At 39.2% G+C, this 18,856-nt stretch overlaps 1 protein-coding gene across 2 annotated transcripts in view; it reads right to left on the minus strand.

Annotated features, from left to right (window-relative positions):
• slc24a3 (solute carrier family 24 member 3) overlaps positions 1–16,740 on the minus strand; it is a 79,640-nt gene extending 62,900 nt beyond the window's left edge. For both annotated transcript variants that reach the window (XM_034609455.1, XM_034609454.1), the window contains exon 1: positions 16,391–16,740. In XM_034609455.1, coding sequence (XP_034465346.1) covers positions 16,391–16,571 — 181 coding nt within the window. In that variant the 5' untranslated portion in view covers positions 16,572–16,740. The remainder of the gene's footprint in view (positions 1–16,390) is intronic.
• Between the last annotated feature and the right edge of the window lie 2,116 nt (positions 16,741–18,856).

Below are 18,856 nucleotides of genomic sequence, written 5' to 3' on the forward strand. Positions count from 1 at the left end.
GTCCCCTTTAAGATCAAGAAAAACATAAACATACTTTGTGAGGCCACCGTGACCTCAACCTTTATTCTTTGACAGATTCTAGACAGATTCAGTAACAAAATCCAGCAATAAAAGATTTACACCAGTTGTTTCTCATCTTGGACTGAAAATAACAGTTAGTTCGATTTTTTTTAAAGGTGAGCCATGTTTCTCAAGTCCCACTTTGTACAGCTAATGCCCAGTTAGATATACAACACGTAATAGTTACTAAAAATTATTATATTTTTCTTTGATTGATGAGCTTGGACCTGCCGCTTCCTAACCCTTTCTTTCCCTTTATGTTAGAAATTTCATTTCATTTTATCAACAAACTCAGCTGTATTTAGTGTGAATTAGCAAACATTATTAAACAAATATGAAGACATTAGCTCAAAGCTCTGCTATTCCAATGGACAATCTGAAATAATTGTTAGCATGGCAAAGAACACTTACTTGTAATAAGTATTGTGTTAAAAATGTATCACTAAAATATACACCATAACACACTATACTATAGCATACCACACTATACCATACCATACAAGGGTTAAATGGCTAACTATTTTAATATGACAAATAATACGAGTAAAACTTTTTTCCATTCTTATGGACTTCTGAAGTCTGTTGTTTAAGGTGTAAAAAAACTTAGACACGAAGTCCATAGTTCTTATACTTAAAAGTGTTATATAAATGCAGCCCATTTACCACACTATACCATTCAGTACCATGTCATGAAAGACATTGACAATTACCAACTCAATCAAGTAAGCTAGGACAATATGAAGGAATAAAGGAAGAGGTAAGACGTAAAGACAGCAACAGATTCTTATACAATGGCCACACTCCTCAGGAATGAACCCCTCTATTCAACTCATCTTCCTTTCATCTGTCTCTCCAAGAGATCCCAGAATACACATGACTGGTGCTAAAAAAGGCTTTGGGTTGGGTGATGAATTAGCCAGGGCGTATTTGGGGAGCGAGGGAGAGGGAGAGGGAGAGACAAAGAGACAAAGAGTGAAAGATAGGATGAGAGAGAGTTGGAGAGAGTTAGAGAGAGCGAAATAGTGTCTAGTGTTTAATCACAGCTAGATCTTATTCAGTATGTGGCCCACAGACAAACTCAGTGACCCTTGATCAGATTTGCTCATCCATCATTTCAGAGCCCTGAATGTTTTATCTGTGCATGTGTGTGTTCATATGATTTGATTATTAACATGTGAAAACAGGCTCCTGAGGGTAAGAGATGGGGCTGTTGTTAATAGATTGGGGACAATCAGTTGACAAGGACAAACAAACACACCAGTTTCATTAACCAGAAAGGCGGTGGTTCGATACCTTGCTCCTCCACTCTGCATTTCTGAAGCCTCCTTAGGCAAGATACTGAACATCAAAATGCCCCTGACGGGCTGCGCTGACAGTTTATGTGTGATGTGTAATAGACAAAGTGCTGCACATAGATGCACTGTATGAATGTTCGAATGAGTGAATGGAAAAACTGTACTGTAAAGCACTTTGAGAGGTCATCAAGTCAAGAAAAGCTCTTTATAAATTCAGATCATTTATATATATATGCTTACAAAATCTCTAATATGTAAAGTAAGGACCTCTGCTTTTCTTGTTCATATATAATTGTCAAGTCTAAGAACTACATTTTGGCACAGAGCCCCATGGCCTCAACATTAAGAAATTAGGAGGGGCTGCATCTAATAATAATAGTCCATTATTGTGCTAATTGTTTTCTGAAGTTTGGTTGCTTAGTCTATAAACCATCGGATATATTGGAAAATTACCATAACAAATTCAGAGAGGCAATTGTGGCATCTTCACATGAAATTAGTAAATAAATCTTTGCATTTGAAAAGCTGAAAATACTGATTCTTCATTTTTGCTCAAGAAATTACTGAAATCATTAAATAGCTATCAAAAGTCTTGCTGATTTTTAACTGTTGAATTTCTTATCGATTAATCAACTCATCATTTCAGCGACAGAATAATGAAAGATCGTTGTTGGAGTTGAGTAAGCTTTGGTGGAGCATATTCTCACACACACTTGAAGGCCCTCTGACCTCCAGGGTCCCAGGGTAGTTTCAAAATGTTCCCTTTTGGTGATCCAGCCATGACTAAGGTAAATCAATCGTGAAATCCTACCATACTATATTTAGAATACATTAGTGCGTGTTCACTTGCAACTTGAAAGTAGACAGAGAGACTTGGCTGCTGATGGATAAGCTAAGTGGCCACTTAATTATCAGCTCAATATCTGAATGTTTCCAGTAAAGTGCACACATCAACATACTCATCACCTTTTTCACTCTTACACATGCTCATGTATGCACAAACACATTGTCATACTGAACTTATCATTATTGTGCTTAATTACCTTATCCTGACTAAATGCACAAGGCACTGCATCCTAGTGTCCGTGCTCTCAGCATCACCACACTGCGGATAACCCAGTGCTCTCCAACATGTAATCCACAGTTCAAAGTGCATGCAGTCAGTCTACTCACACATGGATCAGCTCTGCTAAGGATTCATCCCTCTCCAGGCTTAAATTACACATAAGCAGAGACTTCCATGGAATCAGGACTCTCATGATAACCTCATTGGGCCTCATTCACCAACCGTTCTAAAAAATATTTCTTCTCATTTCTTCTTTAAATCCCACTTACTAAGTTTTTTACGAAGGTTCTGACATTCTCACACATACTCTGCACAGCTCGCTCATGGTTGCACATAAACTGCGCATGCCCGCACTTTATATATTTGTATATATCTCTTCCTTCCTCATACTATTTGTCTCTGCAAAATAGTAAAACTAATGTTTTTATTTTATATCATTGTCATGGAGAGTAATAGAAAATCATTTTACTGCACATCGTACTGTGTATGGTCAGTGTATATGACAAATACAAATTTGTGTGTGTGCAAACTCAACCCCAGCCCAATGCAGTTAATGTATCTGCACTGAGTTTGTCTTACTCTGTCCTTCACACAAATGGTTATTGATTGTTTTCCCACATTATAGGCGTGTGAAAAAAATCTGCACAGTCAACGTGACAAACCCTTTTCCTTCCCCCTCTCTCTTCAGTGTTTGAAAATATTTCTCTTGACTTCCGTTTTGAGACTACAACTGTGCGACTTTCTCCCGATACAGCTTCCACTGGACGTGTAACTGCATCCCATGTGTTATTTTATATTGACTGCTAACACTAAAAACAGCTTTGTTGTGGTCTTTAGATTTTAGTTTTAACATTCTTGACATGATAATTTTTGTTCTCAGTTCTTGTGATTTCTGTGTGCACACAACACATTTATGGGCATAGGAAGGGTGTGAATCTATGATAAATAGCAATTTACGAAGACATGGGATTCATCAATATAAGAACACAGGTGTGAACAATTTTGCAGTTTAAGAACATGTCATGAGTTATGAGTTTTCTTAGAAGTGTTCTAATGTACTTTGCGAGGTCACAGTGACCTTGACCTTTGGCCACCAATATTAGTTAATCAGTTAATCCTTGAGTGAATGTTTGTACCAAATTTGAAGAAATTCCCTCAGAGCATTCTTGACATATTGCATTTACAAGAGCAGGATAGACGGATGGACATATGGAAAGCCCGAATATAATGGACCAGCAACTGGCTGTCGTAGAAAAGGACAAACAAATGCATGCAAATACATGACCACGGACCCCCTAAACAAACATTATTTTATGTATGATTACAACACAAGTCTGAGCTGCACTTTCAACCATCCTATTTGCTTTGTGCTTCTGCTCTGTATTTCAAATCAAATCAAATTGTGTTCAAATCACAATTTGTCTTATAGGGCTCATGGCAGGTCTTTCTGTATCACCTTCCAAACTTTGCACATGTGAGCATTGTCATTTCTTGTTGCCTTTATATTTGCCTGCCCATCACAAACCTCAATCCAAAGTTACTGTCAATTAAAAAATGTGACAAAGAGCAACTATGAAAGGTGACGTGCAAAGAAATGCGGTTTCCATTTAAAAGCACAGCTTGTGTCGTATTTGGACTTGCATTTACTATTGTCCACCCCAGTGCCCAGGGCTTGCGTCCTGTACAATACTCACATAATAATGTCTGTATGTTTATATCCTGTTGGTGTGCAATTTAATTAACAATTGGTTTTAAGATGTGTTACATCCCACAGGTGCAGTTTGTTGTGTCAGTGAGACCAGATGAATATGTGGCATTGCGATGAGTGAACATGTCTGCGTCTGAGTTTTTAAGGGGCCTCCTGTGCTAAGACCTGGTGTTCAGTAACAAAAGCATGGAGCCGTCATCCACAGGTTAATACAATGGTACAATAGGAGTTTTGAGTGACTCACACTTGCAGCTCATTGGTCCGTTCAAGGTACATTACTAATGCAGAACAGGGAAAATGGAAAGTGCTGATCTCTCATTCATCCCACAATGACACATAGCAGACTCTCAGGACCCTGCATACCCCCACGAGACAAGGTCTGATCAGTTTGAACCACATGTAGACACAATGATACAGTGCCGTGGTAAATGGAAACTTTCAAGTAAAAATGTTGTTTTATTTGTCAACATATCAAGATGAATCATAGTGTAGTGAAGTTAGGGCTGGATGATATGTCCAAAAATGATATCAAGATAAAAGTCGATTATGATATTTATCATGACAAATGTCCCATTTTATTTCGTTTATTTTCTTTTGGTCTTGTAGTGGTACCCATGGTATAATTTAAACACGGTGAAGTCGTTTTTAGTCATTATGTCACACAGCACTGGAACAAACATGAAAGGGAACCTATGGTAACCTTCAGTTTTCATAAAAACTCAAAGGGTGTTTAGTTTGTCCAGTCTGGGCTACTACAAGAAACATGGCGGCCTCCATAAAGTATTTCAATATAAAGGGCCCATTATAGGGTAAATAAAACAACAGTTTGTATAATTTAGATGAAACACACTCATGAAAACATCACTAGGATTATTTTATATTAAATTTCTGTCAATAGATCCCTTTCACCTAAATCTTACACACTGGACCTTTAAAACATTTTTATTCACAATCGCCTTTAAAACAAAGCTATTTTATTAGGTCATACCACCACTGTACTTCATTCTGTTTTTATAGTATTCCGAAACACAGCTCTATTTGGTACAAATTTATACTTTTTATCTCTTTTAATATTTGTATCTCTTTTATAATACTCTATTAAATATTTTAATGTTGCTTGAACATTTTTTAAACGGTGCTTTCAGATTTTAAATAGTTTTCTTTTAAAACGGTAAATGGTGTGTATTTATATAGCGCTTTTCTAGTCTTGATTACCACTCAAAGTGCTTTATAGTAAATTATTTGGCATTTCACCCATTCACACACAGCACTTTTTCTATTACACATCAGTCACACACTGTCAGCACAACCGTCGGGGGGAAATTTGGGGTTCAGTATCTTGCCCAAGGACACTTAGGCATGCTGAATGGGGGACTGGAATTGAACGACCGACCTTCTAATAAGAGGGCGACCCGCTCTGCCTCCTTTTTAATTTCCATGTAAAGCACCTTGAATCTACCTCTGTATATGGAATGTGCTTGATAAACAAAATTGCCTTGCCTTATAGTTGAAAGACAGATTTTGCTCCCGATTGAAAGTTGTGGGTTTAAACTCTTCTTGATGGACAGAGAATACTGATAAAGATGAAGATCAATGATGTCTTTTACCTTCTCACTGTGCTTACACAATGCATTAGCAATATATCAACATATACTGAGCCAATATTTATGTGAGAAAATTACAGATTTGTCTACATTCAATCATCTGTGCACACATTTGCAGATGTGCCTACACATGTACAAATCTCAAAACACGTTTACAGATTTTGCACGATTTCAAATCTGATTATGCACACACAGATTCTGAGCAAACATTTGCAGATTCCTGTACATATTTGCATATCTTAGCACAAAGTGTAAAAAAAATCCATCATTAGCAGATTCTTTAGTAGTTTTTCCTTACTCTCGTTGAGGGTTAAGGGCAGAGGATGTCACACCTTGTTAAAGCCCTATGAGACAAATTGTGATTTGTGAATATGGGCTATACAAATAAAATTTGATTGATTGATTGATTGATTGATTGATTGATTGATTGATTGATTGATTATTTCTCACATTCATAACTCTGGTTATAGGAAAGAAATTAGAAACAGTTACAAAACTCTACACACCAAAATTATTTTTGCTACAATATTGGCCTTACATCCATCTGTGCATATACAGTATGTGCTAGCGGCTGCAGCCTTGTGTTGGCACAACTGTACAGACTAACAAGAGTGTGATCCTGTCCATCATCCAGCCACAGAGGACAATATGATCCTCACCAATCTGACCCAGAGAGAAGACAGGGCCCATTAGGTGCTTAGCTTGTTACAATAACACAAAGCCATCTATCAAAACCTGCACTCGCTGTCACAAATCCTGCAAAGAGCAGCTCCTGTAATGAAGTGTGGCATGACCATTGGATCAAAAGGGCTGTACAGCAGAAAACAGATGTGACGAAAGAGAGAGTGAAAAGGGAGAGAAAGGGAGAGAAAGAGGGAGAACAAAGCAGTACAAATAACAAGTGAATGAGAGAAAAAGAGAAAAATGCCCATATAATGTAGTCCCTGATCAACACCAACGCACATCATATTCTGCCTGTTTCATTCATCACACACACACACACACACTTCCTGTCCTGTAGCTACTATACTCTTGATTTTGCAGTGGTGCGTTGCCACATTTTCCTGAAACGTGAGAAACATTAACATTAACATTTGTGTGCTTGTGTGTATGACCCTGCTGTGCATGTAGTAAATTGTGCACAAGTACAGATGAAGGTCAGTTTATCCATGCTTAGCACAGTCACTCACAGCAAAGGGGAGAGGTTAATCTGTGTGTTCCTGACATGCTTCCCTGTCCACATATTCACACAGTTCACACAAATTTCTCTTGTGAATCAGTTTGACTCACGGTGTTAAGTCATACTGTCGGTTAGAAAAACATGAAAGCTACAGTTATCCATATTTTCATATTAACCTTAGATTAAATTACTAAACTGAATGTTGAAGCTGTCGGGTACAGTGATCATCCAGAGAATCATCGCTCAGCTCTGTAAATTCCCCTCAGCTCTCAGAAGTATTTTAATGTCTTTAATCTCAGTGTTTTGGTTTTACAACCCCCGACTTGACTGTTATGGTTTGGCTCACTGCTCTCATCAATAGGTTTGAGTCACATTCACAACCTAATAACATTATACTGATACCTGGAATCCAAGTCAGTACACACATGGTATGTTTTTCGGTACTCTGTATGTAGGTTTTTCTAAAAAAACTAAAACTTTATCATTACTATTGTATTCCCTGAAGATGGTGATGAGGATTTTGATGCCTCACTAAATGCTTCATCATCCATGGAGGGTTCACCTTCTTTGGTGCCTACAGCAGCCATGCTAAATTTCTAACAGTATCTGCAGCAGCCATGTTTCCTCAGGTTAGATGTGTTGCCCTAACCAGTTTTGCATTCCACAATACAAATATTACAGCGAGCATTGTCTGCATTGACTTTTGATTAGTGTAACCACACTTCAATTCAATTCAATTTTATTTGTATAGCGCCACATTATAGTATACATTATCTCAAGGCACTTTATATATAGGTCGAGACATCAAAAATTATAGAGAAACCCAACAGTTCACACAATGAGCGGTTGGGGTGGGCAGAGAAAAATGGGGAGGAGAAGAGAGAAGAGATAGAGATAGGGGGGAGGGGGCGAGGGATCCCTTTCCCAGGACCGACAGAAGTGCAATAGATGCCACGAGTAGCTGAATACGTGAAAAAAATTACAATTTTTACAACATTGATTAGAAGAAACAGTTTTTAACATATCGGACAGTTGGGTCAATGTTTAAAGTATTTATATGTATCAATGTTATACTTCCAGCGTAACTCACAAACAAAGTTTACAAACTGAATTCTGTACACAACCTGCTCAACACCAAACAAGAAAAAAAGTTAAGTTAGTGAAAAGCCGGTGTTGAATTTACTACTTAACAAACCTGATATTTTGTTGATAGAGACCAAAACAGTTAAAACAAGGATGAAGGTTGGGTAGAAACATTCATAATGCTACTCGGACCAGTAAATAACGTGACCAAAATATATGTAATTTAAGGAGTAGTTTAGAAAGAGTTATAGTCCATCCTCTGGTAAACATTGATGTGTGTACAAGAGAATCTCAGATATGGTGGCCCATACCAACACTGACATGTTTTATAGAAAATTGAAATATCCTCCACTACTGGTACTTAAAATAACTTAATGTGAAGCTTTTGTCAAATCCACAAAATCCAATACAGCAGTAACCACCACTATACTACTGTATCTCTATCAACCAGGACAAGCAATACTTTTGTATTCAATTTCCTGTGGTGAAAAATTACTGAAACTAACGTTTTGGAAAAAAAGCTTAGGCATTGTGACAAAGTACAATAACAATTAGTATCCCGTAGTAAGAAAATGTCAAAACATGAATTCTTTCTTCTCAGGTTAAGCTGCATTGAATACGCTTGTGTAAACACACCGGGAGGACTGTATTTAACTCAGAAGCAATGATGCAGAGATGGGATGGTGAATCAAAACAGCAAATAAATGAGTCAACAAACAGGCAAGCGGTGCTGGAGCAAATTCTGTGAAAAGCTTTTTGAAGGCTGCATGCTGATGATACATGAGAGAGCTAGGGAGCGAGGGAAAAAAAGAGAGGAAGAGGAAAGAGAACTGTAGCATGAGGGGTGCTACGAAGGACTAAAGGGTTGCAGCTTCAGGGGTATACAACGAAATGATAGCCGAGTGCCACCAAAATGGAGGAAGAGAGCGACAAGATGAGAGCATAGTGGCCGCTAGATGGAGGGGATGATTGGGAGAGAGTATGACAGGAAGGAGAAATGGATGGATAGAAAAAGGAGAGCAGGGCTGTTTATGTCTGCCTCAGACTGGGGGGATGTTGCTCTCTGTTCACACAGGCTGACCCAGATGCAGCTGAATTAGACACAAGCCTGCGTTCAGAGGTGTGTGTGCGTGTGTGTTTGTGGATCACAGCGTAGGTATGAGACTGACACAGCTGGAACGAGTGACAGCAATTTAGGAGATGCCTCTGTTTTCGAGGGTCACAGGCCCAAAAAGCACAGATATCTATAGATTAAAGATGCTACGTATAGCACTATAAAGTCATTCAAATTGATTTAAATATATTTGAGCATTGACCAAAAGTTGTCCATGGAACATCAGGTATCTAGTGTCGAAAACTGTCAAGTACTGAATTTTTGTCCAAATTCATCATCTTCTTTGGTTATTCTTTGATCACAGGGTTTTGAATTTGTATAATTACTGCCAGTTTTATATTGTATTCTTGCAAAACTGCTTGTTTTTCAACGTAATTTAAAGGTGCATTTCTTTTCTTGTCTTTTTTAGGGTATATTTTAGGGTTCTGAGTAATAGTACTATGTAAGACAAATATTTAGTCTCCTTCTATATCTTTGTTTTAAACTTTTAGCTAGCTCCACTATGTTCATCAGCATTACCTCTTTGCCATTTGGTGCTAGGTAGCTAGTGTCTCTTGGGTTGTCAGAGCACTTTTCCTGATAAGTGCTGCCCCCTGTGACTGAAAACAGCACTGAATTTGAAGAGTAATGCTGCAGGCAGTAAAATCAAAACTAGCTGCAAGAAGCTAAAAAGGCTTCTTTCAAACAAGAGGAACTTCGGAGTTGGTAACAATGCTCTGTCTCCATGACTACAAAAGACCCCTTTCATATTAAACACAGTAATTCAACCAATCCTTACTTTAAAAATATTGATAAGTGGAGCTTTAAGGTTTGACTTTGTAAGTTATCTAAAATTACCTAGTACCAGTACCAAAGCTAAGGTGTTATGGCAAGTTGTTTTTATTTTATTCAAATATAAGTTACATTTCAAAGCAAATATGCAAAATATCCCTTGATAATGCAAATAATACATGTGGACACGTGAAGGGATACAATCGAAACAGCCCATGGGAATAAGTTCTCTAGCACTGCAGCCAGCCCATTAGATGTCAGAGGAGTAACAAAGACAAGTATCAGAAAAAAATAGACAGAACACTGTAAACTGAAGAGTGTCCTGTATTGAGAAGTCTGATGGCTTCTTCTCAATGATAATGATTAATAATATTGGCTTGAATAAACTGATGCTGTTTTTAATGTTTCTTTTCCAATGACATTTTTTAATATTTTCTCATGCATCAATCTGCTTTAAGGGGAAAATGCCTTGGCTTGTTTGTATTTATCTGAAGTAATTACAAGGACTCCCCCTTGTGATGGGGGTGTTGCTTGTTTCAGGTGGGGAGGTGAGAACTGTCATAAAAATGACTGAAGACCCACCAAAGAAAAAAGAATGAAAATGTTGCAAAATGTTGACTGTGATTGATTCAAATCCAAGGTTTCCTCTAGTGACGTGGAATTTGAAAACAGTAACAGTTTGGAGCAGTGCTTTAAGGGTTTAACTCACAGTCTACGGATGGTGAGCAGACCTCTGTTCAGCAGAATAAAGCTGACTGCAACTTATATATGTACTATGGGTAATTACAACAATACTGCACACATCAAAGTTGGCTGTGGTAGTATGAATATTGTTGCACCATAATTAGCAGTAAAATCCATCTTAAGCGCATGTATTGGAAAGGACATGTTAAAACCTGAGGTGCTGTATTTCCCATCGTTGCAACATATATCCATGGGATCAAATACTGTTCTAATGTTGCGCGTTTGTTCACGTTTCTGTGAAAGTTAATTGTCGGTACATATAGTGACTCTGTGATTTTGTGAACCATGTGTTACTGTTACTCCCTTTTCTCCTCCCAGGCTTTTAACTGGGAATATATGCATGCTCAATTATCTGTAAAGTGTGTGAGTTTTTGCAGTTTATGTGACACTGTTACTTCAAACAATTATAAAATTAATGGACTGGTATTTTAACATTAATTTCATGCAGAAATTTGCAACACAGAGGTGAGGTTTGTTAAGGCATGCTAGCAGAGCTAGAGAGCGTACTGTTGAGACTGTACATAAAGATGATCAAGCAGGCAGTGTGTAAAAAGGTGGATGACAGATCTCATTTTCCTCCTATTGTGTAAAAAAAGGAAGCCAAAATATCTTGAATACGGGGGCTGGCATCTTACATTTGGAGTCTGCAGAGTAGTGATTGTGGATTGGAGTGAGTGTATCAAGGTCCTGCTGATCCACACTCTTGACCAATCGTTAAGTCTATTATCAGTCTCAGCAGTCAGTCTTAAAACCAAACTGAAGGGTCCAGTGTAAGATTTAGGTGAAAGGGATCAATAGGCAGAAATGTTATATAAAATAATCCTAGTGATGTTTTCACTATTTTGATTCATCTAAATTGTACGAATGGTTGTTTTCTTTACTCTAAAATGGGCCCTTTTTATTTAAACTGAAGGTTACCACAGGTTCTCTTTCGTGTTTCGAAGGAGAGGGTGAGGTGAGAGGTATTCAGCTGCAACATGCACCTTTACCACTAGAGGTCACTAAAGTCTACACACTGAACCTTTAACAGAATCATGAACCCTTACATCAGTGTGATACCAACTAACTAAATGATAGAAACAATATTTGGTCATTTTTGTTTGATGTGTAATTTGACTTTTTAGTTTGGTCAGTGTTCCATCTGCTAACATGGAGGAGTTAAGGTTTATGACCTCTACTGCAGCCAGCCACCAGAAGGTGGTCAATATGTTTTGGCTTCAATTTTGGGAGCTGTCATGTCGTCCATCTTTATTTATAGTCCATGGTTAAGACTGTGCTGGGTAAAGAGGAGCATTTTAATGGAGTGTAAGTGAATGCTTTGTGTCTTTACAATAGGCTGTATATGGGTTTATGCACAGGTATTTTTTGCAAAGTGATATTTTTCTTTTTGTTATATTTGCAATGATGGTCCACTATCAATTCTACAACAACCATGAGCCCTGGCCACCACTGTCATGGAGGAGAAATCTGTTACAACACTTTAAATAGAACTTGTCATTTGAGCTGAATTCAATCAAAATTCCAGAGTTCAAAACTGAATTGGTTTAAGCTGCAGTTTTACTTTACTTTCTTGTGCCTTAAGCAACACATATCACTGAATTTTAACCTCTGTGATCGGATGTTTGGTGCCAAAAATATACCTTGGAGGTGTTAATCTCTGCCTTAAAATGTTTATGTTCACAGGCTCAGATATTGAAACGTAACAACCACTGACCAGAAGAAGTGTCCACACCCCGCAGCAGGTCAAAGTTGAATCACTCAGAAGTCTCTTTAATCAGTGATGGTGGTTCACAGCATTGTTTATTTCCTCGCAGGACCTCTTTTTAGCCATGTCACTGTGTTAGATCACGAGGAATAACGCCCTAAATGTAATAAAAATATGACCATTGCTGTAACAAACAAAACTGTCTTTTATTTTTAGTTGTTTCTTTTCAAAGTTGATCCTCTTTCAGCTGCTACACTCATGAGAAACTGCTCAGTATAAAACACCGGCTTCATGCCTAAAAGATAAATAAATTATTAATTTGGACATTTTTATAAAAAGACCCTGCACCAATGAAATAAAGGCTGCATTCCTTTCAAAACCGTGACCTCCTCGTTCTCCTCTTGCTCCCTGATTTCGAACCTTTTCGCCCATCACCACTTCATCCACCTCAACACGGACAAGCTCCCTCCTTCATTATTTCTTTCTTCTCCCGCCTGCCTTCCCCCATTGCATCTTCCCACTTCATCTCACTTTTTCCCTCTCTTTTCTTCCCTCCTCCTCCCTTCATCACTGCCAACGCTGTCCTCGCTTGCTCCCTTTCTTTTTCAGATCACCTCCTCGCTGCGCCTCCTCCTCTCTTCCCTCTTGTCTCTTTTCCTTTTTGTCTAAATCAGCTCTGAGTCCTGTGGCATCGTCAGCGTAAAGTGCTCCGTCTGTGCTCCTCTGCTCGCCGCTCCCGCCCCCTGCTTGTGTGCAAAGAGAAGGGGACCCACCGATGAGAGCTTTAAGTTATGTAATGAGATCATCTGGAGACTAATGCTGTATAGCAGATATACTGAGCAGCCATTAGTGGCTTCTCTATAGCATGACCATTTGTCTGGCTGGTACACACGTCTTTTAGGTTTGTCACAGATGGATGATGGAGGGACTTTGGCTAGAGTTGCAAAGCTCAATGATATTAAAACCTACAGATAATAGCAGCAGTAACATGTGTTTGCTCATATGGGTAATCCTCCCTCCTATGGCACTTTTCTCCTGGATCCTGCTTTTACCTTGTATTTTCAAGAGGGGAGATATGGACGGGTGCATGGATGAAATTAAAAGGTTGCAGGAGGAAACAAGTAGGAGGACAAGGGGAGAGGAGGAGAGGTGTGTGCACACCCACGTGTTGGTCCACAGGCAGAGCAAAGACATGGGGTAATGCACAAACCTTAACACGTGTGTGTTTGTGTGTATGTGTGTTCAAGACCTAGAAAAGCTCAGTGTGCTCGAGGGCTGCTATCATCACCATTATGAGAGGAGGTCCTGCTCTCCCATGTGGCCGTCTCTGTGAAAACATAGTACTCAGAACATGTTCCTCCATCAGGGGAGGTCAACATGGAGGGTTTGGTCTAATTACTACACAGTTCAGTGCTGAAACAGTTCGTCCATAAAGGGGCTTGGGTAGTACAGCTGGTTAGCCTTGACTCGTAGGGTTGTTGGTTCAATTCTATTCTTCACCAGTCAAATTGCCAAACTTCCTTCAGCAAGATGCGGGACCCACCTGCTCCCATATAATGTAGAGTATGTAATGTCACCACTGAACATTCTTAATCATTTTAATGAAATGTCTCATCTTTTCAAAGAATTAGGTGCTTATAAAACTGTGACTTTCACAGACAACTGTTTTGGCAATTTTTAACAATTTAAACTACACTAACTAAACTGACTAATCTGTCATTATAAAGAAAAAAATGTATCTTTTCATCACAAAAAACATTCCTGATTCTAATATCTTTAATGTGTTGGGCTTTAGGCTAGCGTTGTGAAAATAAGGACTTTGAAAAAAGCACCTTAGGCTCTGTAATTATTACTGACAAATGTAGTCACAACACTGCAAACAAACTCCATAACATGAGGAAACAGCTGAAAGCTCCAGAAAAAGCTATAGTACCCCCTAAGTCATACTTTTGTAAACAAACTTTCAAGGTTAAAAATGTACTTTTATGTAAAGCAGATGAACTGATGATGAAAATAACAGCTGTAACACTAACAGCATTAACAAAAGGTTTGACAGAGGGAATCAAACAAAGGGAAAGAGAAAGAGAGAAGAACAAAGAAATTAATTAAGAATGAGAAGAATACACTCAAGTTCAATATACAAGCATTTCTTTAGCCATAACGTTCATCCTGTTAGCTCAAAACTGCACGCATCCCATACATCACATAAAACTATGAAATCATTTATTGAAGACTGCCACAATCAATTCTTTTAAAACTATGGATTTGATCAGAAAAAGTCAAGACTGCCCATCACAGTTTCCAATATCCCGACCTGACATGTTAAAATCAATTGAGATGTTTATTCCGACCAGCAAAATGAAAAGCTGTAAATCCTCACAAGATGGAGCCTGAATATTTAACATTTTGGTTTGATTATTAATCACCCTACCTAAAAAAATACTTTTCAGATTTGCAACCTGTCAATTACCATATTAGCTCCTTTATTTCATGGAACACTATACTCCCAATGTATGACACTTGTTTTTTCTGAACATCCTCTTCTGCATCATTGTATGTCCTTTTCAAACTGAACCACCAAGACAGCATTCGACACATTTTCAGAAGGATGCAGGCATTCTAACTCTGGGATTTTTTTTAATGGACTCTATCACAGCATTTGGGCTGTTTTTCTGAAACCACAATAATAGATTTTGCTATATACTATGAAATAGGAAATAAAAAAGAATTGAATTGAATTTTTTACCAGATCATAATGTACCTAGACTTGGGATATGTTCTCACAAAATGAAGCGTGACACTGCTGAAAATGTCATGCATTCACAGTTGCGGATTTGACAGGACTAGACGGTGGCATTTACTGTCTCTGGAGAACTTGTAGAGCCACTTATACATTTTACTGTTTCAGTTGAAAGAATTGTGTAAGGATCTTTGTAATGACTTTTTGTAAAATAAATTCAATAATCTTGCATGTAAATATTGATTTATATCCCTTTATTATTTGATAAATTATCATGAGTCGCTTAAGTTCATTAAGCCTCCCTCAATCCCTGTTTGTGTCTCCTCGTCAGGAGAGTCCACTGAAATATTTCTTGTCCTCAATATATCACATCTGCACCAGCTGTTGTGTTTACTTCCTGGTAACACCACTGGGCAGCTTTCAGAGGAGAGTCTGTGATATTAAATAACATTAACTGGGCTGCTGACTTCACCACTTACAAGACCTACTTGGCAAAAGACACCAAAACATTGGCTGAGCTCAGAGCTGGCAATGACATGGTGCTTTTCTTCATGCAGTCAATATGAAAAGCCATGTTGGTGGCGATGAGCTTGTGTGAGTGTACTGCTTCATTTGTGTTTCCACTTCAAGATTGCTGTCTTCAAGTTGGCCACTGAGTCAGCATGATCATGATGCATGAGGTATGAACAGCATTTTGACACAGTAATACCCAGCTGACCGGTTGTCCTCCACCTCCTGTCGTCAACAGGAGATGATTTCTGTTGAGTAAGTCCACAACACAGAGCAGCAGAGACACTGCGACCACTTCCAGGGATTATTGGTTCCAGATGTTGAGCTACATGAATGCATGTTGTTGTTGTTGTTGTTGTTGCTGGTGATGATGTTGCTGTTGTGTGCTTTACACTGACAGTACGTCATGTGAGCTGATACACTAATCAGACACACTGACTCTCATCCTGATGGGATGTGTGTTCGAGCAATGACAGCCTGATCGGTTCGCAGAGCCAGCACTGTGGGCTACAGTACACTATTACATATGGTTCCCATCTATTTTATAGAGCACACACTTGGAAAGTGCCCGTGTTGTTCCTAAGTCAGGAATTTCTCGACTCCACCGATGCTACTGTTTGACCTGTTTTTACACATGATTTCTGAACCTCCCGCTGCACACTCATCACAGCAAAGCCTCATTTAGATGTTTCAGGCATTCCAAAAAAGAAGCTATTCCAAACAGCCACGAGCTGCTGACCGCCGGGCTGTCTTGTTCACATGATGAACGTGTGGTTCGTGTCGACAGTGGAACAAAGAAGAGCCTCTCACCTGCTCTCTGAGACACACACTGGAGCCCCGCGACCAGCCCCAGCACCACCCCCGTGAAGCACATCTGGACGCCGAACAACTCCTTTCGCTTCCTCCGTCTGGCTTTGCTCCTCCGCCGGTTCAGCATCACTCCTCCTCCGACGGCCGTCTCCGGCATCCCGTCAACCCCCACGCGAGCCATGGTGCTCTTCTCGCTGGCAGCGTTCAGACGGAAACCCCGGTGGTGGAGCAAAGGTCCAAGTAAGTGAGGCGAGGTGTCAGCGGCGGCGGGCGGCGTGTGTGAGGACCCTGAACTTACTGAGCGAGAGGAGGTATGACCACAGGCTCATCAAGTTCACCCGAGCATCATCAGGATACACATCCGGCCGGGAATTTCAAAATAAGACTGTTCCGTTAATATTGGTGGATTTGTAACTAAAGCCACATTATTACAAATGGTTAATTTTTTGTCTAACACGAGTGACACTGACACCCAATAGCTTTTAGCCTTAAAATGAATAAATCCTATGATTTTAGCCATGGTTGGTGTTGGTACATTCGTTAGCGACGGTTCTTATTATATGCTTTTCTTGCCAAAAGAGAAAAACCGACCATTTGCCTCTAAATGTCTAAAAAACACATACTGGGTCCATAAATAAGACTCCGAGTGCTGATAATGAAATATGTAAAAATGAATTACATCTGCCAATTATTGGTTTGAAATGTCTGTACTGCATGTGCATTTACAAACACTAATCCCAAGACTGTCACATACAGTTTAGTTTTTTTTTAATCCTCGTTTCCGGTTGTTAGTTAAGTGTAGGGCACTTGATGCAGTTTGAAGAGGTCGGTGATCGGTGCCTCCACCGTCTATTCCTCCTCCATTGCTGAAGTCAGAGGGCGGACCTCCCAGCTGAACGACCCGGGACAGGAGTGCGGTTTCTCGGCGTGGATGTTAGAGCGTAGCGCGGTGCTGCTGTAGATCTGGGGCTGTTCCAGAGGGGGTATGAGAGAGGGTGTGTGTGGATGGTGAGCTGTTGTTGCTGTGGCGAAATTACTTTAAAGACCAAGACAATGAAAATGCGTGAAATTGTATTGATTATTTTATTATTTTATTTTGACATGATATTCTATTTTATTTTTTCCCCCTGATTTTTCTGGGATCAGAGGCTTTACAGGGACACGGTTTGTTATTGTGGGGTTTCCCTATTTCATAACACATCACAACCACAACAATAATAAAATAGTATTAATAATTATAATTGGTTATATATGATCTATAAAATCGAACATGGTTTCCCATGTATCTGCTTCCTGAGCCTTAACAAATGTATTGATCATGTATACAGCAGAGTAATGATGGGACTCAGCTGAACTGAAAAAAAAATCACTGAAGTTGTGTTTTAGAAAATAAGACTCTTGGGAAACAAAGTGCTGCTATAAGTAAGAAATTCTGCCACCGTAATTAAAAACGATGAGGTTGATCTTTCACCTTTGAAACACACACATACACCCACAATGTACTGATTGGGTCAAAGGTCACACCCTCTGACCTCTTCATGGTGACGCATCACTGCTGCTTTTATTCATTAAAGGAACAGAGGAGGCAGTTGCAGTTGTCATTTCAAACTGAGCTGTCACTGTACAGTGGAGAGCATCATGTAAATGCACTGAACCAACATGTCTCCACACAGAACTCTCCAGTTTTTGTTCATTTCTCTTCCTCCCACTAAGGTGCACAATGATGTCATCGCAGGAAGGACTGAAATCAGAGACCCATAATGCCATGTGAGAGATAGAAAGCAGTATGGCATTAGGGAATGAGCTCCCAGATTACACCAACAGCCTCTTATGTGCACACATACACACACTTCCTTCATGACAGATTGTGTATAATCCTCATGAGCAATAGCACAGACAGCCTGGGTTGGAGACAATGACGATGACATATCAAGCGTGCTGGATTAGGATACAGCGTGGGATTTTTACCCTCCGCCCTTTGGGTCAAATCTTTTACATCAACTTGTTACAAACATCACGTCATATTCTGTTGCAACTGACAAGATAAAAACAAACTGTATGTTGTATGGAAAATAACCTCATGTCTGTTATTGCTACAATTTGACATGAAACAAAACAGGAAGGACCAGGGTCCTCACTTCATATAAGACATGAATTGAAAATGACATACATTTAAAAATAAAATGGATGAATGGATAGATAGATAGATAGATAGATAGATAGATAGATAGATAGATAGATAGATAGATAGATAGACACTGCATTTGAATACAGTAATGAGGTACTTAAGAATATGAATATAAAATGCGCAAATTTACAGTTATCACAGTTAGTAAGCAGAGTTGTACAGTGTTATTGCAGCCAGCTGAACCAGTCTGTTGGAGAAAGTGCTCCGCTGTCTGTCCACTAGGTGGTGGAGAGGGTGCTAGTGATTGTCCATGATGACAGTTTGTTCAGTGCCCTCCT

The sequence above is a fragment of the Hippoglossus hippoglossus genome, chromosome 15, assembly GCF_009819705.1.
Source record: "Hippoglossus hippoglossus isolate fHipHip1 chromosome 15, fHipHip1.pri, whole genome shotgun sequence".
Classification (NCBI taxonomy): Eukaryota; Metazoa; Chordata; class Actinopteri; order Pleuronectiformes; family Pleuronectidae; genus Hippoglossus; species Hippoglossus hippoglossus.